Here is a 27610-nt window from a genome sequence, read left to right as displayed (position 1 = left end):
TTTTGTTGTCTGTCTCTCCCTTCTAGACTGTGAGCCCACTGTTGGGTAGGGACCGTCTCTAGATGTTGCCAACATCCTAAAAAAACCCTCTCTTGACCCCTTCCCCACAGCACCTGTATATATGTATATATGGTTGTACATATTTATTACTCTATTTATTTATTTATTTATTTATTTTACTTGTACATTTCAATCCTACTTATTTTATTTTGTTGGTATGTTTGGTTCTGTTCTCTGTCTCCCCCTTTTAGACTGTGAGCCCACTGTTGGGTAGGGACTGGCTCTATGTGATGCCAATTTGTACTTCCCAAGCGCTTAGTACAGTGCTCTGCACATAGTAAGCGCTCAATAAATACGATTGATTGATTGATTGCCAACTTGTACTTCTCAAGCGCTTATAGTACAGTGCTCTGCACACAGTAAGCGCTCAATAAATACAATTGAATGAATGAATGAATGAATACTATCATTATTATTAGAACAAGCTGGAGGGGTCTGTGTATCCCCACCGAGCACACAGTATAGCACCCAGGGTGAGCTCAGTAAACACCACCACCATCCCGGATTCCAGGATATTTTTGATCTCCTGCCCGGAGACGTGACCCGTTTGTCGGTTCTGGCCAGGTCCACGCCCTGCCGTGTTGAGCCTAACAATCAATCATTCATTCATTCAATTGTATTTATTGAGCGTTTACTGTGTGCAGAGCACTGTACTAAGCGCTTGGGAAGTACAGGGGGCAGAGAGGGTGTTGGGGCCATACACAGGGCCGGAGCCGGAGCTGGAGGGGGTCGGGGGAGGCCCTACCTTGAGGACGGTGATAATAATAATAATAATAATAATAATGGCATTTGTTAAGCGCTTACTATGTGCAAAGCACCGTTCCAAGCGCTGGGGGGGATACAATCGGTGGTATTTATTGAGCGCTTACTATGCACAGAGCACTGTACTAAATGCATGGGACAGTACGATACAGGATAATTAGCAGACGCGTCCCCTGTCCGTTAACGAGCCATCGCCCACGGCCCCGTCCCCTGGCCGGAGGAGGGGTACGGGCCAATGGTGGCTTCTACCGAGAAGACCTGGGGAGACGGCGCCAGCGAAGGGGAAGGACACACCCTGACCGGGCAGCACTTGGGGGGATGGGGGAGAGCAGGGGCTCTCACCTGGATCGGGGGTCTCCAGCGATGAGGTTCCCAAACTCCCCCAAGATGTAGCCCCCGACTTTCACCAAGTTCTCATGGCAGGCTGGCGCTTGGAGGGCCTGGAGGGTGGGGAAACAGAAACCATCCATCCATCCACCCAGATATTCTGCCGTCGCTCCGACGCCCACCCAGATATTCTGCCGTCGCTCCCACACCCACCCAGATATCCTGCCATCGTCCACACTCTTCCTAAGTCCACCGTTACCCATTCTCCTCCCATGCCCACCCAAGATATGGTTCGCCTTTTCCTCCGCCCACCTGGATATCCTGGCAACGTCCATTCTCCTCCCACACCCCCCCAGATATTCTGCCGTCACTCCCACGCCCACCCGGATATCCTGCCATCGTCCACCCTCCTCCGAAGTCCACCGTTACCCCTTTCTCCTCCCATGCCCACCAAGATATCCTGCCATCGTTCGCCTCTTCCTCGGCCCACCTGGGTATCCTGGCGTCGTCCGTTCTCTGCCCGCACCCACCCAGATATTCTGCCGTCGTTCTCGTGCCCACTTGGATATCCTGCCATCGCCTGCTTTCTTCTGGAAACCCTCTCTCCCACATGCTCTACCAAGGCACCCAGCCGTTGTCCACTCCCCTCTCCCATCTCACGAGGATATCCTGCCGTCATTCATTCTCCTCCCATGTCCCACCTGGATAACTCGCCATCGTCCGTTCCCCTCCCAAGCCTACCCGGACATCTCGCCCTTGTCCACTCTCCTCCCACGGCCACCTGGATAAACTCACGTCATTCAATCTCCTCTCATGTCCCACCCAGATACCCGGTCATTGTCCACTCTCCTCCCACGTCCACCCGGATAACTTGCCGTCGTCCCCTCCCACACCCACCTGGATAACCTGCCATTGTCCATTCTCTTGCCATGCCCGACCCAGATATCCCACCATCGTCCATTCTCTTCCCACGCCCACCCGGATATCCCACCATCGTCCACTCTCCTCCCACATCCACCTGGATATCCCGCCATCGTCCACTCTCCTCCCACGCCCACCTGGATAACCTGCCATCGTCCACTCTCTTCCCACGCCCAACCCGGATATCCCGCCATCGCCCACTCTCCTCCCGTATCCCACCCAGTTATCCTGCCATCGCCCACTCTACCGCGGCACGTCCCCCGCCCGGGGGCACACGGCCATCGTCCACTGTCCTGCCCCCGGCCCCCGGGGTGTCCCCCATCCCCTCCGCCCACCCCCGGCGGGGGGACGGGGGGGTCCCCGACCTCGAAGACGGTCTTCGCGGCGTAGCCCTGGACGTCGTCGCGGTTGATGACGATCTGGATGACGCGGTACCAAACCTCCTCGCTCACGTAGTCCCCGGCGATGCGGATCAGGTTCAGGATGGTGTCCACGTACCACGTGTAGTCCACCGCGTACTTCTCCGCCAGGATGGCCACCTTCAGCACCTGCGAGGGGCCGGGGGGCACCGCAGGCCTCAGCCCCGGCCCCCCGGCCCCCCGACCCGCCGGGACCCTCCCGGGGGGGCGGCACTCACGATCTCCTCGCGGATGGAGTAGTCGGCCGTCTCCAGGTAGTTGAGCATCTCGGCCACGATCTGCTGCGCGTTGCTGCGGTCGCACATGGCGTACAGGAGGTCCACGGCCCGCTGCCTCACGCTCACGTCCCGCTCCGTCTGCACGGGGAGACCCCGGCCGAGACCCCCGCGCCCATCAGCGCCGGGCCGCCGGGGATCCCCGGCACCTCCCGCGCGGACGACGAGTCCCGAGGAGAGGCGGGGTGGCCTCGTGGGGCGGCCGTGGGGACTCATTCGTTCATTCGATTGTATTTATTGAGCGTTGTGTGCAGAGCACTGTACTAAGCGCTCGGAAAGTACAGTTCAACAACAGCGGGCTCACAGTCTATACAGCGGGGCGCTGGGCCTTGACGTTCTCATCTAAGCAGCGTGGCTCAGTGGAAAGAGCCCGGGCTTGGGAGTCGGAGGTCATGGGTTCTAATCCCGGCCCTGCCACTTATAACAACAACAACAATGTTGGCATTTGTTAAGCGCTTACTATGTGCGAAGCACTGTTCTAAGCGCTGGGGGGGGGGATACAAAGCGATCAGGTTGTCCCAGGTGGAGTTCACAGTCTTAATCCCCATTTTACAGATGAGGTAACGGAGGCTCAGGGAAATTAAGTGACTTGCCCAAGGTCACACGGCAGACATGTGGCGGAGTCGGGATTCGAACCCATGACCTCTGACTCCGGGCTCTTTCCACTGAGCCACGCTGCTTCTCAGCCGGGTGACTTTGGGCAAGTCACTTCACTTCTCTGTGTCTCAGTTCCCTCATCTGTCAAATGGGGATTAAGACTGTGAGCCCCACGCGGGGCAATCTGATGACCTTGTATCTCCCGCAGCGCTTAGAACAGTGCTTGGCACATAGTAAGCGCTTAACAAATACCATCATCATTATTATTATTATTATTATCTGGAAAACGGGGTCCGGATACTGGTTCCCCGCCCCCGTTTGACTCTCCCCCTTGAGTCCCTCATGGGGCAGGGGTTGTGTCTCATCTGATTCAATTTTTATCTCCCCTGGTCTTAGTGGTATCTGAGAAGTATCTCGAGCCCAAGCCTGGCAGTCAGAAGGTCATGGGTTCTAATCCTGGCTCCGCCACTTGTCTGCTGGGTGACCTCGGACAAGTCACCTCACTTCCCTGGGCCTCAGTTCTCTCATCTGTCAACTGGGAATTAAGACTGTCAGCCCCACGTGGGACAGGGACTGTGTCCACCCCCATTTGCTTGTATCCACCCCAGCGCTTAATACAGTGCCTGGCAAACAGTAAGTGCTTAACAAATATTCATTCAATCAGATTTATTGAGCACTTACTGTGTGCAGAGCACAGTACTACGTTAAGTGCTTACTATGCACCGATCAATAAAAATAAGAATAACGGTGGCGTTTGTTAAGTGCTTACTATGTGCCAGGCACTGTACTAAGCACTGGGGTGGATAAAAGCAAATCCGGTCAGACACAGTCCCTGTCCAACGTGGGGCTCACAGTCACAATCCCCATTTTCCAGATGAGATAATGGAGGCTCAGAGAAAAATCATAATGATACGTGGCTCAGTGGAAAGAGCGTGGGCTTGGGAGTCAGAGGTCATGGGTTCTAATCCCAGCTCCGCCACATGTCTGCTGCGTGACCTTGGGCAAGTCACTTAACTTCTCTCGGAGAAGCAGCGTGGCTCAGTGGCAAGAGCAGGGGCTTTGGAGTCAGAGGTCATGGGTTCAAATCTCGGCTCTGCCAATTGTCAGCTGTGTGACTTTGGGCAAGTCGCTTCACTTCTCTGGGCCTCAGTTCCCTCATCTGTGAAATGGGATGAAGACTGTGAGCCCCCCCGTGGGACAACCTGATCACCTTGTAACCTCCCCAGCGCTTAGACCAGTGCTTTGCACATAGTAAGCGCTTAAAAAATGCCATTATCATTATTATTATTATTATTCTCTGAGCCTCCGTTACCTCATCTGTAAAATGGGGATGAAGACCGGGAGCCCCCCGTGGGACAACCTGATCACCTTGTATCCCCCCCAGCGCTTAGAACAGTGCTTTAAGTAAGCGCTTAACAAATATCATCATTAATTGTGGCATTTGTAAAGCGCTTACTACTAAGCGCGGGGGTGGATTCAAGAAAATCCAGTGGGCCGCGGTCCCTGGTCCCACGTGGGGCTCGCAGTCTCCATCCCCATTTTCCAGAGGAAGACACTGAGGCCCTGAAAAGTGACGTTATGTTGCCAATTTGTACTTCCCAAGCGCTTAGTCCAGTGCTCTGCACACAGTAAGCGCTCAATAAATACGATTGATGATGATGATGACGACGTGACTTGCCTGTGGTCACCCAGCAGACAAGTGATTAGGACTCAGATCCTTCCGACTCCCAGGTTTGGGCTCCAGCCCTGGGCCATGCCGCTTCTCATGTACTAAACTCTGCACGAAGTGAGCGCTCAATAAATACGATCGAAGGAACAAATGCAACGACGTAATGAGCCCCGAGGCACGATCCGAGAGAACGAGATTAGACGCGGTCGCTGCAGGCGTATAGAGCTTTGCGGGCCGAGGCGGACTCCGTGGTCCCCCGGGACCGCCCGTGGGGCCGGGCGGGAGTCGGGGCTGACCTTGAGGGCGTTGGTGACGGTGTCGATGTGAGTCTTGACGGCCTCGTGGGAGAATTCGGAGCTGGCCAGGGTGCACATGCTCTCCAGGGCCAGGTAGCGCAGGTTGGTCTCGCGATGCTGCAGGAACTGGCCCAGCTGGTTGCAGGCCCGCACCAGCAGGTTCGGCTCACTGGACCCGCACCGGGGCGACGGGGGAGGCACGGAGGGGCGGGGGGAGACACGGGACGGCCGGAGTCAGGCGCGGAGACGGACGGCGGAGAGGGGGGACGGAGCACGAGGGAGAGAGGGGGCAGAGCACGGCGGAGAGAAGGGACGGAGCACGTGTGGACGGAGCCCGGGGGAGGACAATATGGAGCGTGGGAGAGAGTGGAGATGGAGCCACTGGGGAGAGCAGGGGTGGAGGAGGGCGAGGATGGAGAGCAGGGGAGAGCAGGGACAGAGCGTGGGGGAGAGCGGAGATGGAGCACCGGGGGAGCAGGGATGGAGGAGGATGGAGAACAGAGGAGAGCAGGGACAGAGCATGGGGGAGAGCGGAGATGGAGCACCGGGGAGAGCAGGGATGGAGGAGGGCGAGGATGGAGGACAGGGGAGAGCAGGGGAGAGCGGAGATGGAGCACCCGGGAGAGCAGGGGTGGAGGAGAGTGAGGATGGAGCACAAGGGAGAGCAGGGACAGAGCATGGGGGAGAGCGGAGATGGAGCACCGGGGAGAGCAGGGATGGAGGAGGGCGAGGATGGACAGGGGAGAGCAGGGGAGAGCAGAGATGGAGCACCGGGGAGAGCAGGGATGGAGGAGGGCGAGGATGGAGCACAAGGGAGAGCAGGGACAGAGCATGGGGGAGAGCGGAGATGGAGCACCGGGGAGAGCAGGGATGGAGGAGGGCGAGGATGGAGAACAGGGGAGAGCAGGGACAGGGGAGAGCCGGGGAGAGCGGAGATGGAGCACCCGGGAGAGCAGGGGTGGAGGAGAGTGAGGACGGAGCACAAGGGAGAGCAGGGACAGAGCATGGGGGAGAGCGGAGATGGAGCACAGAGGGGGATGGGGAGGAACGGAGCACAGGGGAGTGTGCACATGGAGGACAGGGAAGAGGGGATGGAGCACAGGGGAGAGTGGAGATGAAGTGTGGGGGACAGCCAAGACGGAGCACGGGGAGAGCAGGGATGCAGCACTGGGGAGAGAGGGGACGGAGCACGGGAGAGAAGGGAGACGGAGCATGGGGAGAGAGGGGACGGAGCACGGGGGAGACCAGGGACGGAGCATGGGGGAGAGTGAGCACGCAGGACAGGGAAGTGGGGACGGAGCACGGGGAGAGCAGGGATGGAGCACTGGGGAGAGAGGGAACGGAGCACGGGGGAGAGGAGACAGAGCACGGGGGAGAGCAGGGACACAGCCCCGGGGAGAGCAAGGGATGGAGGATGGGGAAGAGCAAGAGACGAGAGCCCGTCCCCTACCCCCACCCAGCCGCCACCAGTTGGGTACGGAAGCAAGGTGGGCGGGGACAGGGCCGCCCCAAACCCCTCCATCTTCCCCGGGGCAGTGCAGCCCAATAAGGTCAAGGGAACCCTGCCTCGGGAGAGACGGCGCCGCTGAGTGGAAAGAGTCCCGGCTTGGCAGGTGGGGGACCTGGGTTCTAATCCCGCTCTGACACGTGTCTGCCGTGTGACTTTGGGCAACTCGCAGCACCTTTCTGGGCCCCGGTTTCCTCATCTGTCGAGTGGGGATTCCAAACCAGTTCTCCCTCCTGCTTCGATCACGAGCCCCCGTGGGACAAGGACTTGTCCCACCTGATTGTCTTATAGCCACCCCGGCGCTTAACACAGTGCTTTGCACATAAATGAGCACTTTACAAGTACGACAATTATTATTATTATTATAACTATCAGAAAGGTTGGGCAGCCGGCAAACCCGACCTGAAGGGAACAGAGATGACCACAGTGACAGGAGTCTACCCGGGGAATGGGGGAGTTGAAAACGAGATTCATTTTTCCCCTCCCAGAAATATAGATTAATAATAGTAATAATAATTGCGGTGTTTGTTAAGCACTTACTATGTGCCAGGCACTGTACTGAGTGCTGGTTTAGATACAATAACAATAATGATGGCATTTATTAAGCACTTACTATGTGCAAAGCACTGTTCTAAGCTCTGGGGAGCTTAGAACATATTTATATTTATTACATATTTATTTACTATTTATTACATATTTATTACTATATTAGTAATATAGTACTTATTTATTACTCTATTTATTTATTCATTTATTCATTCATTTATTCATTTATTCATATTATTCATTCATTTATTCATTTATTATTTATTCATTTATTCATTTATTTATTTTACTTGTACATTTCTATCCTACTTATTTTATTTTGTTGGTATGTTTGGTTCTGTTCTCTGTCTCCCCCTTTTAGACTGTGAGCCCACTGTTGGGTAGGGACTGTCTCTATGTGATGCCAATTTGTACTTCCCAAGCGCTTAGTACAGTGCTCTGCACATAGTAAGCGCTCAATAAATACGACTGATTGATTGATTGATTGATTGGGGAGGTTACAAGGTAATTATATTGTCCCACGGGGGACTCACAGTCTTCATCCCCATTTTACAGATGAGGTCACTGAGGCCCAGAGAAGTGATGTAACTTGCCCAAAGTCACACAAGCTGACAAGTGGCGGAGCCGGGATTTGAACCCGTGTCCTCTGACTCCAAAGCCCGGGCTCTTTTCCACTGAGCCACGCTGAAGGTCCAATATAAGATATAAGGTAATCCGGTTGGAAACAGTCCCTGTCCCACATGAGGCGCACAGTCTTGATCCATATTTTATAGATGAGGAAACTGAGGCCCCAAAAAGCGATGTGACTTGCTGGCGGTCACCCAGCAGACAAGGGGCAGAGCCGGGATTAGAACCCAGGTCCTCTGACTCCCAAGCTTGGGCTGTAGCCACTAGGCCACACTGCTTCTGGGTGTTTTAGCCAGAGACGCTTCTCTGACTCTGAGCTCCTATGGGTATATCCCAAAACTGAAGGTCTACCCCTCATCCCCCTCTCCATCCCCCCCATCTTACCTCCTTCCCTTCCCCACAGCACCTGTATATATGTTTGTACATATTTACTACTCTATTTATTTTACCGGTACGTATCTATTCTATTTATTTTATTTTGTTAGTATGTTTGGTTTTGTTCTCTGTCTCCCCCTTTTAGACTGTGAGCCCACTGTTGGGTAGGGACCGTCTCTATATGCTGCCAACCTGGACTTCCCAAGCGCTGAGTCCAGTGCTCTGCGCACAGTAAGCGCTCGATAAATACGATTGATTGATTGATTGATTGAAGGTGGAGGTGGGAGGGGGTGGGAGGTTCAGGCTGGAGCAGAGGACAGAAGGGCACAGGCCGGGGAAGAGGGCAAAGGCTGAGGTGTAGAGGGCAGTGGGCAGGGCCGGCGGCTGACCTGTCATGGTGGATGATGAGGCTGATGGCCTCGAACAGGACGGCGTTCTTGGCGTTGGAGTGCTGGACCTTCTTGGACTTGGGCGGCTCCTGGGCCTTGTTGAGGACGGTCTCCAGGCACTCGGTCAAGCGTCCCCGCACCGCGGGGTCTGCGGACCCAGGCCCGGGGCGGGGCTGAGGGCCAGGCCGGACCCCCCGCCGCCCCCGACCCCCATCCCCGGCCATCCCCAGGTCACCCCCAACGTCTCCGAGAACCGCGACGGCCGCAGCCCAGGGCTGGCGCCCGCAAACCCGAGCTCCACTCCCTGCTCGGCCCGCCCTGGTCCGCCGGCTGACCTCTCCCGTGCCTCGGTTTCCTTATCTGTCCGAGGGGGATTCAGGACCGGTTCTCCCGCCCTCCCTCTTGGACTATGGGTCTCGGGCGGAGCAGGGAGCGGGCAACCAACAATACTGTCCTCTCCCAAGCCGTCGGCACAGCGCTCTGCACACGGTAGGTCGGAAGCTCTTTGAGGGCAGGGGTGGTGTCTGCTAGCTCCACCGTACTCTCCCGAGCGCTCAGTACAGTGCTCTAGGCTGTTGAGCTCCTTGAACACGGGGATCGTGACTCCTACCTTTATTGGACACTCCCAAGTGCTCAGCACAGTGCTCTGCCCACGGCAAACCATTAAGCTCCCTGAGGGCAGGGTCTGTGTCTCTTAATTCTATTGGACTCTCCCAAGCGCTCAGCACAGTGCCCTGCCCACAGCGGACTTGTCGGCTCCTTGAAGGCAGGGATTGTATCTAACTCCAGGGCTTAGAACGGTGCTGAGCACACAGTAAGCGCTTAACGAATGCCGTCATTATTATTATTATTACTGTCCTCTCCCAAGCACTCCAGCGTTCAGTACAGTGCCTGGCCTATAGTGAGCACTTTACAAATACAATAATAATCATAATAATGAAGCACTCAGGGCTGTGTTCTGCTCACGGAAGACTGTGAGGCCCAAGGGCAGGGACTGGGTCTGCTAACAGTGCTCTGCACATAGTAAGCGCTCAATAAATACGATTGATGATGATGATGATGCTAACACTTCTGCACTCCGCCGAGCGTTCAGTACGGCGCTTTGCATACGGTAGGCGCTCACTCTACCCCGGGTTGGGTTGTTTGATTTCCCAGGCCTCCCACCCCTCGGGGGTGGTACCTGGCGGCGGGTAGCCCTGCAGTAGCCGCAGGAGCTTCACGGAGAGCCACGGGGCCGGGACGAAATAATAGGTGTAATCCTGGAGGTCCGTGGAGGCCGACGTGACGATCTGTGTGGGGGATGAGCCCAGAGTGGCCGTGGCCGTCCGCGGGACGGACAAAACCAAAACCTGCCGGTCTCAGCTCCGCAACACTGCCAAGATCCGCCCTTTCCTCTCCATCCCAACCGCTACCCTGCTCGTTCAAGCTCTCATCCTATCCCATCTGGACTACTGTATCAGCCTCCTCTCTGATCTCCCATCCTCGTGTCTCTCTCCACTTCAGTCCATACTTCATGCTGCTGCCCGGATTATCTTTGTCCAGAAACGCTCTGGGCATATTACTCCCCTCCTCAAAAATCTCCAGTGGCTACCAATCAATCTGCGCATCAGGCAGAAACTCCTCCCCCTGGGCTTCCAGGCTGTCCATCCCCTCGCCCCCTCCTACCTCACCTCCCTTCTCTCCTTCTCCAGCCCAGCCCGCACCCTCCGCTCCTCCGCCGCTAATCTCCTCACCGTACCTCGCTCTCGCCTGTCCCGCCATCGACCCCCGGCCCACGTCCTCCCCCGGGCCTGGAATGCCCCCAATCCCTCTGCCCATCCGCCAAGCTAGCTCTCTTCCTCCCTTCAAGTCCCTACTGAGAGCTCACCTCCTCCAGGAGGCCTTCCCACACTGAGCCCCCTCCTTCCTCTCCCTCTCCTCCCCCTCGCCACTCCCCCGCCTTACCTCCTTCCCTTCCCCACAGCACCTGTATATATGTATATATGTTTGTACATATTCATTCCTCTATTTTACTTGTACATATTTATTCTATTTATTTTATTTTGTTAGTATGCTTTGTTTTGTTGTCCGTCTCCCCCTTCTAGACTGTGAACCCGCTGTTGGGTAGGGACCGTCTCTATGTGTTGCCAACTTGTACTTCCCAAGCACTTAGTCCGGTGCTCTGCACACAGTAAGCGCTCAATAAATACGATTGACTGATTGATTGATTGACCCCCCGGGTCCGTGCGGGGGGCCGGAGACCCTGGCCCACGGCCCTCCCCTGCCCCCTCGCCCCCTGAGCCCGGCCGGGGAAGACGAGGATCTCAAGAGCCCGATGGAAGCGAGGCCGGTGGCCTTCCGGGTGGCCGCTTCCCTGCCCACGGGGGACCGCACACTCTCCCACCCCTCACGAAGGAGGGCAACGTGACTCAGTGGGTAGACCCCATGCCAGGGAGTCAGAAGGTCATGGGTTCTAATTCCGGCTCCGCCGCTTGTCTGCTGTTTGACCTTGGACAAATCGCTTCACTTCTCTGGGCCTCAGTGACCTCGTCTGGAAAATGGGGATGAAGACTGTGAGCCCCACTTGGGACGACCCGATTACTCTGTATCTACCCCAGTGCTTGGCACATGGTAAGTGCTTAACGAATACCAACGTTATTATTCGCTTCTCTGTGCCTCAGTTCCCTCATCTGTAAAATGGGGGTTAAGATGTGAGCCCAATGTGGGACAGGGACTGCGTCCAACACGATTTGCCTGTACCACCTCAGCGCTTAATACCGCGCTTGGCACATAGTAAGCGCTTAAATACCATAATTATTATTATAATTATTATTCCTGGCAGCGAGGGAGAGCCGGGGCCTGGGTTCTAATCCCGGCCTCGCCACCATCCTGCCGGGTCACCTCTGCCGAGTCAATTCGCCTCTCCGCACCTCAGTTCCTGCATCTGTTGCGTGGAGATTCATTCATTCATTCAATCGTATTTATTGAGCGCTTACCGTGTGCAGAGCACTGTACTAAGCGCTTGGGAAGTACAAGTTGGCAACATATAGAGACGGTCCCTACCCAACAGATTCATTCATTCATTCATTCACTCTCCATCCCTCCCATCTTACCTCCTTCCCTTCCCCACAGCACCTGTATATATGTATATATGTTTGTACATATTTATTACTCTATTTATTTTACTTGTACATATCTATCCTATTTATTTCATTTTGTTAGTATGTTTGGTTTTGTTCTCTGTCTCCCCCTTTTAGACTGTGAGCCCGCTGTTGGGTAGGGGACTGTCTCTATATGTTGCAAATTTGTACTTCCCAAGTGCTTAGTCCAGTGCTCTGCACATAGTAAGCACTCAATAAATACGACTGATGATGATGATGCAGAGATTCGACACGTGTCTTCCCTCCCTCTTCGACCGGGAGCCCCGCGCGGGGCGGGTGCGGACCGTGCCCGGCCCGATGATGCTATACGTCCCCCAGGGCTTAGCACAGCGCTTGGGGCGGCGGGGGGGGAAGGGCCCGGGGTCGACAAATTGCTCATTCATTGTTCATTCATTCATTTGATCGGATTTATCGAGCGCTTACTGTGTGCCGAGCACTGTACTAAGCGCTTGGGAAGTCCAAGTTGGCAACATATAGAGACGGTCCCTATCATCATCAATCGTATTTATTGAGCGCTTACTATGTGCCGAGCACTGTACTAAGCGCTTGGGAAGTCCAAGTTGGCAACATATAGAGACGGTCCCTATCATCATCAATCGTATTTATTGAGCGCTTACTATGTGCAGAGCACTGTACTAAGCGCTTGTCCCTACCCGACAGCGGGCTCACAGTCTAGAAGGGGGAGACAGAGAACAAAACAAAACATATTAACAAAATAAAATAAATAGAATATGTACAAATAAAATAAATGGAGTAACCTGTATATACAGCACCTGTATATATGTATATATGGTTGTACATATTTATTACTCTATTTATTTATTTATTTTACTTGTACATATCTATCCTATTTATTTTATTTTGTTAGTATGTTTGGTTTTGTTCTCTGTCTCCCCCTTTTAGACTGTGAGCCCGCTGTTGGGTAGGGACTGTCTCTAGATGTTGCCAATTTGTACTTCCCAAGCGCTTAGTCCAGTGCTCTGCACATAGTAAGCGCTCAATAAATACGATTGATGATGATGACAAATCGAGGAAACCCGCCCGCACCTCACCCCGGCCACTCACCCTGCTCAGCCTGGAGACGGCCAGGGACACGGACGTCTTGAATTCTTCCGGGTTCTTCTGGGCCAGCGTGGTGATGAGGCTGGTGGCGGCGGTGACCACACCCTGGGGGAACCAAGTGGACGCCCGGGCGTCACTTACATCACCCCTCCTGAGCCGGCTGCCCACCATTCATTTCTCTGTACTCTGTGCTGAGCACTTAAAAAGATTTGACTGCCTGAGTCCCCCTCCACACTGTGAGCTCACTGTGGGCAAGGAACACGTCTACCGACTCCGCTGTACTGGACCCACTACTGGCAGAGAATCCATTCATTCATTCAGTCGTATTTATTGAGCGCTTACTGTGTGCAGAGCACTGGACTAAGCGCTTGGGAAGTCCAAGTTGGCAACATCTAGAGACCCAACAGCGGGCTCACAGTCCAGAAGGGGGACACAGACAACAAAACGAAACACAAATATACCGTCTTCTCCCAGGCGCTCAGCACAGCGCTCTGCAATCAATCAATCGCATTTATTGAGCGCTTACTGTGTGCAGGGCACCGTACTAAGCGCTTGGGAAGTACAAGTTGGCAACATCTAGAGAAGCAGCGTGGCTCAGTGGAAAGAGCCCGGGCTTTGGAGTCAGAGGTCACGGGTTCAAATCTCGGCTCTGCCACTTGTCAGCTGTGCGACTTTGGGCAAGTCACTTCACTTCTCCGGGCCTCGGTGACCTCGTCTGTAAAATGGGGATTAAGACTGTGAGCCCCACGTGGGACAACCTGATCACCTTGTAACCTCCCCAGCGCTTAGAACAGTGCTCTGCACATAGTAAGCGCTTAATAAATGCCATCGTTATTATTATATAGAGACGGTCCCTACCCAACAGTGGGCTCACAGTCTAGAAGACTTAAGGCTCACAGTCTAGAGGGCTTAAAGAGGACAGATCGAAGCGTGCAGGGGACGCAGAAGGGAGACAGAGTTGGGGAGAAAGGAAAAGTGCTCTCCCTAGCATTTAGTACGGTGTTCAATAAATACCACTGACCGATTGGCCCAGTCTTTCACGCTTGGAAAGGCCGAGGATAGCAAGTCAATCAATCAATCAATCAATCGTATTTATTGAGCGCTTACTATGTGCAGAGCACTGTACTAAGCGCTTGGGAAGTACAAATTGGCAACACATAGAGACAGTCCCTACCCAACAGTGGGCTCACAGTCTAAAAGTCAGATGTATCTTACATCTCTCTCGTGGCTAAGCCTAATAAATGCCATTATTATTATTATTAAGACCGTGAGCCTCTCGTGGGACCACCTGATCACCTTGTAACCTCCCCAGCGCTTAGAACAGTGCTTTGCACATAGTAAGCGCTTAACAAACGCCATTATTATTATTATTCTCATCCTCCCTCAGCCCCACAGCACTATCCTCTACTGTTTCCCCTATCTGCATGCAGTAAGTGCTCAATAAACACGCCTGATTGATTGTACTCTCCTCAGCGTTCAGTACAGAGCTTTGCACACAATAAGCGCTCAATAAATAAACGTGTGACTGGTCAGCCCAGCCTGAAACCGCCCCTGTCGCCCACCAGTGATATATTTTTTTTAATGGCATTTGTTAATCGCCATTAAGTAAATCGCCAATCGCTTAGTAAGTGCCGGGAACTGTTCTAAGCGCTGGCCGATTCTGCGATGTTGGCGGGTGGCGGGGGTGACCCATCAGGCCGCTGCTTGCCCCCGTCCATAAGGATGCAGGGCAGTGGCTAAGAGACGGACCCCGGCCCTCGAGACGCGCCGCCATGCCCTGGGCGAGCGAGGCCACGTGGCCCAAGTCCCGGGTTCTGATCCTGCTCTGCCTCTGAGCGCCTGAGCAAGTGTCGCTCTTCCCCCCTGGGCCTCCGACCCTTCATCTGGAGGGTCTGTTCTGTTCTCTGTCTCCCCCTTTTAGACTGTGAGCCCACTGTTGGGTAGGGACTGTCTCTATGTGATGCCAATTTGTACTGCCCAAGCGCTTAGTACAGTGCTCTGCACATAGTAAGCGCTCAATAAATATGATTGATTGATTGATTGACTGACAGGGATTGGTGACCTTGCCCTGCCAGATTTGCCCAGACCGTAAGCTCGTTTTGGGCAGGGATTGTGCCTGCTAATTCTGTGGTGCTGTCCGCTCCCAAGCGCTTAGTACAGTGCCCTGCACACCGTAAGCGCTGAATAATAAGAATAATAATGATAGCATTTATTAAGCGCTTCCTATGTGCAAAGCACTGTTCTAAGCGCTGGGGAGGTTACAAGGTGATCAGGCTGTCCCACGGGGGGGGGCTCACAGTCTTCATCCCCATTTTACAGATGAGGTCACTGAGGCGCAGAGAAGTGAAGTGACTTGCCCAAAGTCACACAGCTGACAAGTGGCGGAGCCGGGATTCGAACCCATGACCTCTGACTCCAAAGCCCGGGCTCTTTCCACTGAGCCACGCTGCTTCTCCTTCTCCAGAAATATGACTGGCTAAAGAGCACGAGCTTGGAAGTCAGAGAGGTCGTGGGCTCTAATCCCACCTCCGCCACTTGTCAGCTGTGTGACTTTGGGCCAGTCACTTCACTTCTCTGGGCCTCAGTGACCTCATCTGGAAAATCGGGGTTAAGACTGGGAGCCCCATGTGGGACATCCTCATTACCTTGCATCTCCCCTAGCGCTTAGAACAGTGCTTGGCACATTATAAGCACTTAACAAATACCATCATTATCATCACTATTCTTTTAGACTGTGAGCCCACTGTTGGGTAGGGACTGTCTCTATATGTTGCCAACTTGTACTTCCCAAGCGCTTAGTACAGTGCTCTGCACACAGTAAGCGCTCAATAAATACGATTGATTGATTGATTGATTGATCATTACCATCATCTGTAAATTGGGGATGATTACTGTGAGCCCCACGTGGGACAACCTGATTACCTTGTATCTACCTCGGTGCTTAGAACAGTGCTTGGCACATTGTAAGCACTTAACAAATACCATCATTATTATCGTTATCATCATCTGTAAATTGGGGATGATTACTGTGAGCCCCACGTGGGACAACCTGATTACCTTGTATCTACCTCGGTGCTTAGAACAGTGCTTGGCACATTGTAAGCACTTAACAAATACCATCATTATTATCATTATCATCATTTGTAAATTGGGGATGATTACTGCGAGCCCCACGTGGGACAACCTGATTACCCTGTATCTACCTCGGTGCTTAGAACAGTGCTTGGCACATTGTAAGCACTTAACAAATACCATCATTATTATCATCGTTATCATCATCTGTAAATTGGGAATGATTACTGTGAGCCCCACGTGGGACAACCTGATTACCCTGTATTTACCTCGGTGCTTAGAACAGTGCTTGGCACATTGTAAGCACTTAACAAATACCATCATTATTATCGTTATCATCATCTGCAAATTGGGGATGATTACTGCGAGCCCCACGTGGGACAACCTGATTACCTTGCATCTACCTCGGTGCTTAGAACAGTGCTTGGCACATCGTAAGCACTTTTTTTTTTTTAATGGCATTTGTTAAGCGCTTACGATGTGCCAAGCACTGTTCTAAGCGCTGGGGGGATACAAGGTGATCAGGTTGCCCCACATGGGGCTCACAGTCATCATCCCCATTTTACAGATAAGGGAACTGAGGCTCTGAGAAGTTAAGTGACTTGCCCAAGGTCACACAGCAGACACGTTGGCGGAGTCGGGATTCGAACCCATGACCTCTGACTCCGAAGCCCGGGCTCTTTCCACTGAGCCATGCTGCTTCTCTAACTGAACAAATACCATCATTATTATCATTATTACCATTATTATTATTATCACCATCATCTCGGGAGCCCCTTGCGGGGCTAGGGACTGGGCTCTTCCTCCCTTCAAAGCCCTACTGAGAGCTCACCTCCTCCAGGAGGCCTTCCCAGATTGAGCCCCCTTTTTCCTCTCCTCCTCTCCATCCCCCCCAGCCCTACCTCCTTCCCCTCCCCACAGCGCTTGTATCGATTTGTACAGATTTATTACTCTATTGATTTGACCTGTACATATTTGCTACTCTATTGATTTTGTTAATGATGTGCATACAGCTATACTTCTATTTGTTCTGACGGCTTTGACACCTGTCTCCATGTTTTGTTTTGTTCATTCATTCATTCGATCGGATTTATCGAGCGCTTACTGTGTGCCGAGCACTGTACTAAGCGCTTGGGAAGTCCAAGTTGGCAACATATAGAGACGGTCCCTATCATCATCAATCGTATTTATTGAGCGCTTACTATGTGCCGAGCACTGTACCAAGCGCTTGGGAAGTCCAAGTTGGCAACATATAGAGACGGTCCCTATCATCATCAGTCGTATTTATTGAGCGCTTACTATGTGCAGAGCACTGTACTAAGCGCTTGGGAAGTCCAAGTTGGCAACATATAGAGACGGTCCCTATCATCATCAATCGTATTTATTGAGCGCTTACTATGTGCAGAGCACTGTACTAAGCGCTTGTCCCTACCCGACAGCGGGCTCACAGTCTAGAAGGGGGAGACAGAGAACAAAACAAAACATATTAACAAAATAAAATAAATAGAATATGTACAAATAAAATAAATGGAGTAACCTGTATATACAGCACCTGTATATATGTATATATGGTTGTACATATTTATTACTCTATTTATTTATTTATTTATTTTACTTGTGCATATCTATCCTATTTATTTTATTTTGTTAGTATGTTTGGTTTTGTTCTCTGTCTCCCCCTTTTAGACTGTGAGCCCACTGCTGGGTAGGGACTGTCTCTAGATGTTGCCAATTTGTACTTCCCAAGCGCTTAGTACAGTGCTCTGCACATAGTAAGCGCTCAATAAATACGATTGAAGAAGAAGAAGAAGTAATAAATCCATACAAACATATATACAGGTGCTGTGGGGAGGGGAAGGAGGTAAGGCAGGGGGGATTGGGAGGGGGAGGAGGGGCTCAGTCTGGGAAGGCCTCCTAAGCGCTCCTCTCCCAGGCGCTTAAGGTGGCGCTCAATAATAATAATAATGGCATTTATTAAGCGCTTACTATGTGCAAAGCACTGTTCTACGCGCTGAGAAGGCTACAAGGTGATCAGGTTGCCCACGGGGGGCTTACAGTCTTAATCCCCATTTTACAGATGAGGGAACTGAGGCCCGGAGAAGTGAAGTGACTTGCCCAAAGTCACACAGCCGACAACTGGCGGAGCCGGGACTTGAACCCATTGCCTCTGCCTCCAAAGTCCGGGTTCTTTCCGCTGAGCCGCGCCGCTTCTCTATCGCGGCTCAACAGGGTCGGATTCATTCGATCGTATTTATTGAGCGCTTACTGAGGGGAGAGCACTGGACTAAGCGACTGGAGGGGCGGGGCGGGGGGCGGTTTGTTGCCCAGCAGCCAGCTTTGTTGTCGTCCGTCTCCCCCTTTTAGACTGTGAGCCCACTGTTGGGTAGGGACTGTCTCTATATGTTGCCAATTTGTCCTTCCCAAGCGCTTAGTCCAGTGCTCTGCACACAGGACGTGCTCAATAAATACGATCGAATGAATCATCATCCCGTCCTGTTCTCTGTCTCCCCCTTTTAGACTGTGAGCCCACTGTTGGGTAGGGACTGCCTCTATGTGTTGCCAATTTGTCCTTCCCAAGCGCTTAGTACAGTGCTCTGCACATAGTAAGCGCTCAATAAATACGATTGATTGATTGATTGATCATCATCCACTGCATTTATTGAGCGCTTACTATGTGCAGAGCACTGGACTAAGCGCTTGGGAAGTACAAATTGAATGAATGAATCTAGCTTTATTTCTATTTATTCTGACGACCTGACGCCCGTCCACGTGTCGGGTTCTGTCGTCCGCCTCCCCCTTCTAGACCGTGAGCCCGCTGCTGGGTAGGGACCGTCCCTATCCGTTGCCGACTTGTACTTCCCAAGCGCTCAGCGCAGTGCTGCGCACCCAGCGGGCGCTCAATAAATACGGTTCAGTGAACGAACGACGGCCTCGTGCTTGCGCCGGTGCCCGGCCCGCGGGGTGGGGAGAGGAGGCCCCCGGGGGGGGGCCCGGCTCACCAGGTGCTGGTCGTTGAGGAGGTGGACGACCCGAGAGGTCCAGTCGCCCATGGGGACGAGGTCCGGGGACGTCCGGTACAGTCGCAGCAGGCAGAGAGCGGCGCTTTGCTTCACGCTGTCCATCGTGTCCCTGGAAGAAGGGCCCGGCCGTGCCCGGTCAGAACCCGCCCCGGGACACCCGCCTCCCCAACGCCCCCACCCAGATCCCACCCCGCCTGCCTGTTCCCCACGTGGGACACCCTGATAACAATAACCTAATAACAATAACCCATCTTACCTCCTTCCCTTCCCCACAGCACCTGTATATATGTATATACGTTTGTATATATTTATTACTCTATTTATTTATTTTACTTGTACCTATCTATTCTATTTATTTTATTTTGTGAGTACGTTTGGTTTTGTTCTCCGTCTCCCCCCTTTTAGACTGTGAGCCCACTGTTGGGTAGGGACTGGCTCTAGATGTTGCCAATTTGGACTTCCCAAGCGCTGAGTACAGTGCCCTGCACATAGGAAGCGCTCAATAAATGCGACTGATGATGATGATGATGATGATGATGATGATAACAGTAATGACAGTCTTGGTCCCCATTTGACAGATGAGGGAACTGAGGCCCAGAGAAGTGAAGTGACATGCCCAAAGTCACACAGCTGACAATTGGCAGAGTTGGGATTTGAACGCATGACTTAATAATAATAATAATAATAACAATGATGTCATTTATGAAGCGCTTACTCTGTGCAAAGCGCCGTTCTAAGCGCTGGGGAGGTTACAGGGTGATCAGGTGGTCCCACGGGGGGCTCACAGTTTTAATCCTCATTTTACAGGATTGTTATTATTCTCTGGGCCTCAGTTCCTTCATCTGTAAAATGGGGATGAAGACTGGACAACCTGATCTCCTTGTAACCTCCCCAGTGCTTGGAACAGTGCTTTGCACAGAGTAAGCGCTTCATAAATGACATCATTGTTATTATTATTATTATTATTATTATTATTAAGTCATGGGTTCAAATCCCAACTCTGCCAATTGTCAGCTGTGTGACTTTGGGCATGTCACTTCACTTCTCTGGGCCTCAGTTCCCTCATCTGTCAAATGGGGACCAAGACTGTGAGCCCCCCATGGGACAACCTGATCACCTTGTAATAATAATAATAATAATGATGGTATTTGTTAAGCACTTACTAGGTGCAAAGCACTGTTCTAAGTGCTGGGGGCAGACAGGGTGATCAGGCTGTCCCACGTGGAGCTCACAGTCTTCATCCCCATTTTACAGATGAGGGAACTGAGGCACAGAGAAGTGAAGTGACTTACCCAAAGTCACCCAGCTGACAACTGGCGGAGCCGGGATTTGAACCCACGACCTCTGACTCCGAAGCCCGGGCTCTTTCCACTGAGCCACGCTGCTTGTAACCTCCCTAGCACTTGGAACGGTGTTTGTCACCTAGTAAGTGCTTAATAAATGCCATTATTATTATTATTGGCACATAGCACTGAACAAATACCTCTCTGCTTGTAACTTCCCTAGTGCTTAGAACAGTGTTTGGCACCTAGGAAGCGCTTAATAAATACCATTATTATTATTATTGGCACATAGCACTGAACAAATACCTCTCTGCTTGTAACTTCCCTAGTGCTTAGAACAGTGTTTGGCACCTAGGAAGCGCTTAATAAATGCCATTATTATTATTATTGGCACATAGCACTGAACAAATACCTCTCTGCTTGTAACCTCCCTAGTGCTTAGAACAGTGTTTGGCACCTAGGAAGTGCTTAATAAATGCCATTATTACTGTTATTGGTACATGGTTAGCACTTCAATACCAGCATCATTATTCTTATTTTTTTTTTATTTTATTAGTACATGTTTATTCTATTTATTTTATTTTGTTACTATGTTTTGTTTTGTTCTTTGTCTCCCCCTTCTAGACTGTGAGCCCACTGTTGGGTAGGGACCGTCTCTCTATGTTGCCAACTTGGACTTCCCAGGCGCTTAGTACAGTGCTCTGCACACAGTAAGCGCTCAATAAATACGATTGAATGAATGAACGAATGAATTCTTATAAATACCATTTGACTGACGTGGACTGTGAACACCCTGATCAGCTTGTAACCACCCCAGTGCTTAGTGTTCCTCCCTTCAAGGCCCTACTGAGAGCTCACCTCCTCCAGGAGGCCTTCCCAGACTGAGCCCCCTCCGTCCTCTCCCCCTCGTCCCCCCTCCATCCCCCCCATCTTACCTCCTTCCCTTCCCCACAGCACCTGTATATATGTATATATGTTTGTACATATTTATTACTCTATTTATTTTACTTGCACATATCTATTCTATTTTAGTTTGTTAATATGTTCGGTTTTGTTCTCTGTCTCCCCCTTCTAGACTGTGAGCCCACTGTTGGGTAGAGACCGTCTCTATATGCTCCCAACTTGCACTTCCCAAGCGCTTAGTACAGTACTCTGCACACAGTAAGTGCTCAATAAATATGATTGATTGATTGATTGATTGATTGGTCCAGCTCCTGGCACGTAGTGAGCGCTTAACAAATATCAAATCCCAGCTCCGCCACGTGTCTGCTGTGTGACCTCAGGCAAGTCACTTAACTTCCTCTAAGCCTCAGTGCCCTCATCTGCAAAATGGGGATTAATCAATCAATCAATCAATCAATCATATTTATTGAGCGCTTACTGTGTGCAGAGCACTGTACTAAGCGCTTGGGAAGTACAAATTGGCAACATCTAGAGACAGTCCCTACCCAACAGTGGGCTCACAGTCTAAAAGGGGGAGACAGAGAACAAAACCAAACATACTAACAAAATAAAATGAATAGAATAGATATGTACAAGTAAAATAAATAGAGTAATAAATCTGTACAAACATATATACATCTATACAGGTGCTGTGGGGAAGGGAAGGAGGTAAGACGGGAGGGATGGAGAGGGGGACGAGGGGGAGAGGAAGACTGTGAGCCCCACGTGGAACAACCTGATCACCTTGTATCCCCCCCTGCGCTTAGAACAGTGCTTTGCACATAGTAAGCGCTTAATAAATGCCATCATTATTATTATTATTATTAAATACCAAATACCATTTTGTTCTCTGTCTCCCCTTTTTAGACTGTGAGCCCACTGTCGGGTAGGGACTGTCTCTATTTGTTACCAACTTGTACTTCCCAAGCGCTTAGTCCAGTGCTCTGCACATAGTAAGCGCTCAATAAATACGATTGATGATGATGACGATTTAGGGGAAAAAAAAAAAAAAAGATGGGCATGGCTAAGAACGGGGCCAGGTGGGGCTGGGGCGGAAAGGGGGGGACGGATGAGGGTCCCCGGGGCCCGATGGCATGAGCCCACTGTTGGGTAGGGACTGTCTCTATGTGATGCCAATTTGTACTTCCCAAGCGCTTAGTACAGTGCTCTGCACATAGTAAGCGCTCAATAAATACGATTGATTGATTGATTGAAAGGCTCCGTGAGTCCCCCCCCCCGCGCCCCCCGTTCCCGGCGGAGACGGGGCGGCTCACCCGGCGACGAGGATCTTGGGAATCTCCCCGGCGAAGGCCTCGGCCATCTCCCGGCTGCCCACGTTGGCGATGCAGTGCAGGGCCAGGCCCATGAATGTCGGGTTGCGGCTGGCCAGGTCGTTCTTGATGGCGTTGTTGATCAGGCGGATCAGCTCCGAGTTCGAGTTCACCAGCACGGAGATGAACAGGTAGCCCTGTGCAAGGTGGGGGGGCCGGGTCAGGGCCGGGCGGCTGAGACCCCCCAGGTGTCGGGGGAGGACCCGCCACGGGCAAAATTCCTTGCTTTCACTGTGGGCAAGGAATGTATCTGTTTAGGGTCATCTTGGATCTTCCCAAGCGCTTAGCACAGTGCTCTGCACACAGTAAGTGCTCAATAAATAAGACTGAATGAATGGAGTGCTCTTCACACAGTAAGCGCTCAATAAATATGACAATGAATGAATGCAGTGCTCTGCACACAGTAAGCGCTCAATAAATACGACAGTGAATGAATGCAGTGCTCTGCACACAGTAAGCGCTCAATAAATATGACAGTGAATGAATGCAGTGCTCTGCACACAGTAAGCGCTCAATAAATACGACAGTGATGAATGCAGTGCTCTGCACACAGTAAGCGCTCAATAAATATGACAGTGAATGAATGCAGTGCTCTACACACAGTAAGCGTTCAATAAATATGACAATGAATGAATGCAGTGCTCTGCACACAGTAAGTGCTCAATAAATAAGACTGAATGAATGGAGTGCTCTGCACACAGTAAGCGCTCAATAAATACGACAGTGAATGAATGCAGTGCTCTGCACACAGTAAGCGCTCAATAAATATGACAATGAATGAATGCAGTGCTCTGCACACAGTAAGTGCTCAATAAATATGACAATGAATGAATGCAGTGCTCTGCACACAGTAAGCGCTCGATAAATGCCGCTAATGTATCGAGAATTGAGAAGCAGCGGGGCTCAGTGGAAAGAGCCCGGGCTTTGGAGTCAGAGGTCGTGGGTTCAAATCCCGGCTCCGCCACTTGTCAGCTGTGGGACTTTGGGCAAGTCGCTTCACTTCTCTGGGCCTCAGTGACCTCATCTGGAAAATGGGGATGAAGACTGTGAGCCCCATGTGGGACAACCTGGTCACCTGGTAACCTCCCCAGCGCTTAGAACAGTGCTTTGCACATAGTAAGCGCTTAATAATTGCCATCATTATTATTATTATTATTATTAATGTCCGTTCCCCACTCAGATTATAAACTCGATGTGGGCCGGGAACATGTCAGTTTACTGCTGCACTGTACTCCACCAAGCGCTCAGTACAGTGCTCTGCTCACACTAAGCGCTCAATAAATCTGATGGAATGAATGACTAATAATAATAATAATATTGGCATTTGTTATGCGCTTACAATGTGCCAAGCACTGTTCTAAGCGCTGGGGGAGATACAAGGGAATCAGGCTGTCCCAAATGGGGTTCACAATCTTCATCCCTATTTTACAGATGAATTCTGTATTTCTGAATTTCTAGACTGTGAGCCCACTGTTGGGTAGGGACCGTCTCTATATGTTGCCAACCTGTACTTCCCAAGCGCTTAGTACAGTGCTCTGCACACAGTAAGCCCTCAATAAATACGACTGAATGAATCGAATTTATTGAGCGCTTACTGTGTGCAGAGCACTGTACGGAGAAGCAGCGTGGCCCAGTGGAAGGGGCCCGGGCTTTGGAGTCAGGGGTCATGGGTTCAAATCCCGGCTCCGCCACTTGTCAGCTGTGTGACTTTGGGCAAGTCACTTCACTTCTCTGGGCCTCAGTTCCCTCATCTGTAAAACGGGGATTAAGACTGTGAGCCCCTCGTGGGACAACCTCACCACCTTGTAAGCTCCCCAGAGCTTAGAGCAGTGCTTTGCACATAATAAGCACTTAATAAATGCTATCATTATTATTATTATTATTACTAAGCACTTGACCCGTTGACCCCGCTCACAGTGCCATCATCATCATTATCAATTGTATTTATTGAGCGCTTACTATGTGCAGAGCACTGTACTAAGCGCTTGGGAAGTACAAATTAGCAACATCTAGAGACGGTCCCTACCCAACAGCGGGCTCACAGTCTAGAAGGGGGAGACAGAGAACAAAACCAAACATATCAACAGAATAAAATGAATAGAATAAATATGGACAAGTAAAATAGAGTAATAAATATGTACAAACATATATACAGGTATCATCATCATCATGATCAATCGTATTTATTGAGCGCTTACTATGTGCAGAGTACTGTACTAAGCGCTTGGGAAGTACAAATTGGCAACATCTAGAGACAGTCCCTACCCAACAGTGGGCTCACAGGCTAAAAGGGGGAGACAGAGAACAAAACCAAACATACTCACAAAATAAAATAAATAGAATAGATATGGACAAGTAAAATAGAGTAATAAATATGAACAAACATATAGACATATATACAGGTATATATATATATACACATATATATACATATATATATATACATATATATACATATATATACATATACATATATATACATATACATATATATATATATGTATACATATATATACATGGGGTGCCAGGTACAAGTGCCAGGTACAAGTTGGCGTTTGGTAACTACGAGGGGGCTGCAGGGGGCCGGCGGGAAGGAGGCGAAGCAGGACGGGGGGCGGTGGGTAACGAGGCCGGAGCATGGGCTTCAGGGGGCAGGGAACACGTCTGGTCCGATCAATCGATCAATCAATCGTATTTATTGAGCGCTTACTGTGTGCAGAGCACTGTACTAAGCGCTTGGGAAGCACAAGTTGGCAACACATAGAGACAGTCCCTACCCAACAGTGGGCTCACAGTCTAGAAGGGGGGAAGGTCTGATGGTACTGATGCCCGTCTACTTGTTTTGTTTGTCGTCTGTCTCCCCCTTCTAGACTGTGAGCCCGTTGTTGGGTAGGGACTGTCTCTATATGTTGCCAAATTGGACTTCCCAAGCGCTCAGTACAGTGCATCTGTCTCCTTGTCCTGTTGTCCGTCTCCCCCTTCCAGACTGGGAGCCCGCTGTTGGGTAGGGACCGTCTCTAGATGTTGCCAAATTGGACTTCCCAAGCGCTCAGTACAGTGCATCTGTCTCCTTGTCCTGTTGTCCGTCTCCCCCTTCCAGACTGGGAGCCCGCTGTTGGGTAGGGACCGTCTCTCGATGTTGCTGATATGTACTCCCCAAGCGCTTGGTCCAGTGCTCTGCCCACAGTAAGCGCTCAATCAATACGATTGAATGACTGACTGAATGAATGAATGACTGAATGGGCGTCTAGTCTAACGTCCTCTCCCGGGCGCTGGGGGGGGGGGCGCCCACGCTGCGGCTCACAATCTGCTTCTCGGTGTATCTGTTGGAGCTCAGGAGGTTGACGGCTTCCATGTGGCCGAAGTCGATGTCGTGGCCGAGGAGGAAGATGAAGAGCAGCTTGCAGACGTATTTCTTCTTGCTGTAGCCGTCCAGGGCCTTATCTCCTGGGGGACGGAAGTTGGGGGGCAGAGGTCAGTCATCATCATCATCATCATCATCAATCGTATTTATTGAGCACTTACTGTGTGCAGAGCACTGGACTAAGCGCTTGGGAAGTCCAAGTTGGCAACATATAGAGACGGTCCCTACCCAACAGTGGGCTCACAGTCTAAAAGGGGGGGGGGGGGGTCATCATCATCATCAATCGTATTTATCGAGCGCTTACTGTGTGCAGAGCACTGTACTAAGCGCTTAGGAAGTCCAAGTTGGCAACATATAGAGACGGTCCCTACCCAACAGTGGGCTCACAGTCTAAAACGGGGGGGGGTCATCATCATCATCAATCGTATTTATTGAGCGCTTACTGTGTGCAGAGCACTGGACTAAGCGCTTGGGAAGTCCAAGTTGGCAACATATAGAGATGGTCCCTACCCAACAGTGGGCTCACAGGCTAAAAGTGGGGGGGGTCATCATCATCATCATCATCAATCGTATTTATTGAGCGCTTACTGTGTGCAGAGCACTGGACTAAGCGCTTGGGAAGTCCAAGTTGGCAACATATAGAGACGGTCCCTACCCAACAGTGGGCTCACAGGCTAAAAGGGGAGGGGGGTCATCATCATCATCATCATCATCAATCGTATTTCTTGAGCGCTTACTGTGTGCAGAGCACTGTACTAAGCACTTGGGAAGTCCAAGTTTGCAACATATAGAGACGGTCCCTACCCAAAAGTGGGCTCACAGTCTAAAAGGGTGGGGGGGGGGTCATCATCATCATCATCAATCGTATTTATTGAGGGCTTACTGTGTGCAGAGCACTGGACTAAGCGCTTGGGAAGTCCAAGTTGGCAACATATAGAGACGGTCCCTACCCAACGGTGGACTCACAGTCTAAAAGGGGGGGGGGGGGGGTCATCATCATCATCAATCGTATTTATTGAGCGCTTACTGTGTGCAGAGCACTGTACTAAGCGCTTGGGAAGTCCAAGTTGGCAACATCTAGAGACAGTCCCTACTCAACAGTGGGCTCACAGTCTAAAAGTTGGGGGGGTCATCATCATCATCATCATCATCAATCGCATTTATTGAGCGCTTACTGTGTGCAGAGCACTGTACTAAGCGCTTGGGAAGTCCAAGTTGGCAACATATAGAGACGGTCCCTACCCAACAGTGGGCTCACAGTCTAAAAGGTGAGGGGGAGGGGGGTCATCCCACCACCCCCCGCAAACCATGCTCAGACCCCAGGGGTCCACGGATGGGGGTCACCGCCGGGACCCAAGAAAATCCAAGAGAGCGGCAGTGCCGTCTAAGAATAATAAGAATAATGATGGTGGTTTTTATTATTATTAATAATAATAATAACAATGGCATTTATTAAGCACTTACCATGCGCAAAGCCCCGTTCTAAGCGCTGGGGAGGTTACAAGGTCTGTCTCCCCCTTTTAGACTGTGACCCCACTGTTGGGTAGGGACTGTCTCTATATGTTGCCAACTTGGACTTCCCAAGCGCTTAGTCCAGTGCTCTGCACACAGTAAGCGCTCAATAAA

The 27610-nt window shown here is 51.3% G+C and overlaps 1 protein-coding gene across 2 annotated transcripts in view; it reads right to left on the bottom strand.

The window, feature by feature from the left end:
- Nucleotides 1–27610, bottom strand: part of AP2A2 (adaptor related protein complex 2 subunit alpha 2) — a 133090-nt gene that overhangs the window by 35191 nt on the left and 70289 nt on the right. For both annotated transcript variants that reach the window (XM_038764735.1, XM_038764736.1), the window contains exons 3-12: nt 25925–26067; nt 22564–22757; nt 19044–19173; nt 12976–13077; nt 9951–10059; nt 8771–8918; nt 5327–5495; nt 2708–2845; nt 2436–2618; nt 1165–1262 (exon numbers count right to left, since the gene is read on the bottom strand). In XM_038764735.1, coding sequence (XP_038620663.1) covers nt 1165–1262; nt 2436–2618; nt 2708–2845; nt 5327–5495; nt 8771–8918; nt 9951–10059; nt 12976–13077; nt 19044–19173; nt 22564–22757; nt 25925–26067 — 1414 coding nt within the window. The remainder of the gene's footprint in view (nt 1–1164; nt 1263–2435; nt 2619–2707; nt 2846–5326; nt 5496–8770; nt 8919–9950; nt 10060–12975; nt 13078–19043; nt 19174–22563; nt 22758–25924; nt 26068–27610) is intronic.

Source organism: Tachyglossus aculeatus, chromosome 22 (assembly GCF_015852505.1).
Source record: "Tachyglossus aculeatus isolate mTacAcu1 chromosome 22, mTacAcu1.pri, whole genome shotgun sequence".
NCBI lineage: Eukaryota > Metazoa > Chordata > Mammalia > Monotremata > Tachyglossidae > Tachyglossus > Tachyglossus aculeatus.
Note: the sequence above shows the minus strand (reverse complement) of the source record. Positions and strands in the feature narration are given on the sequence as shown.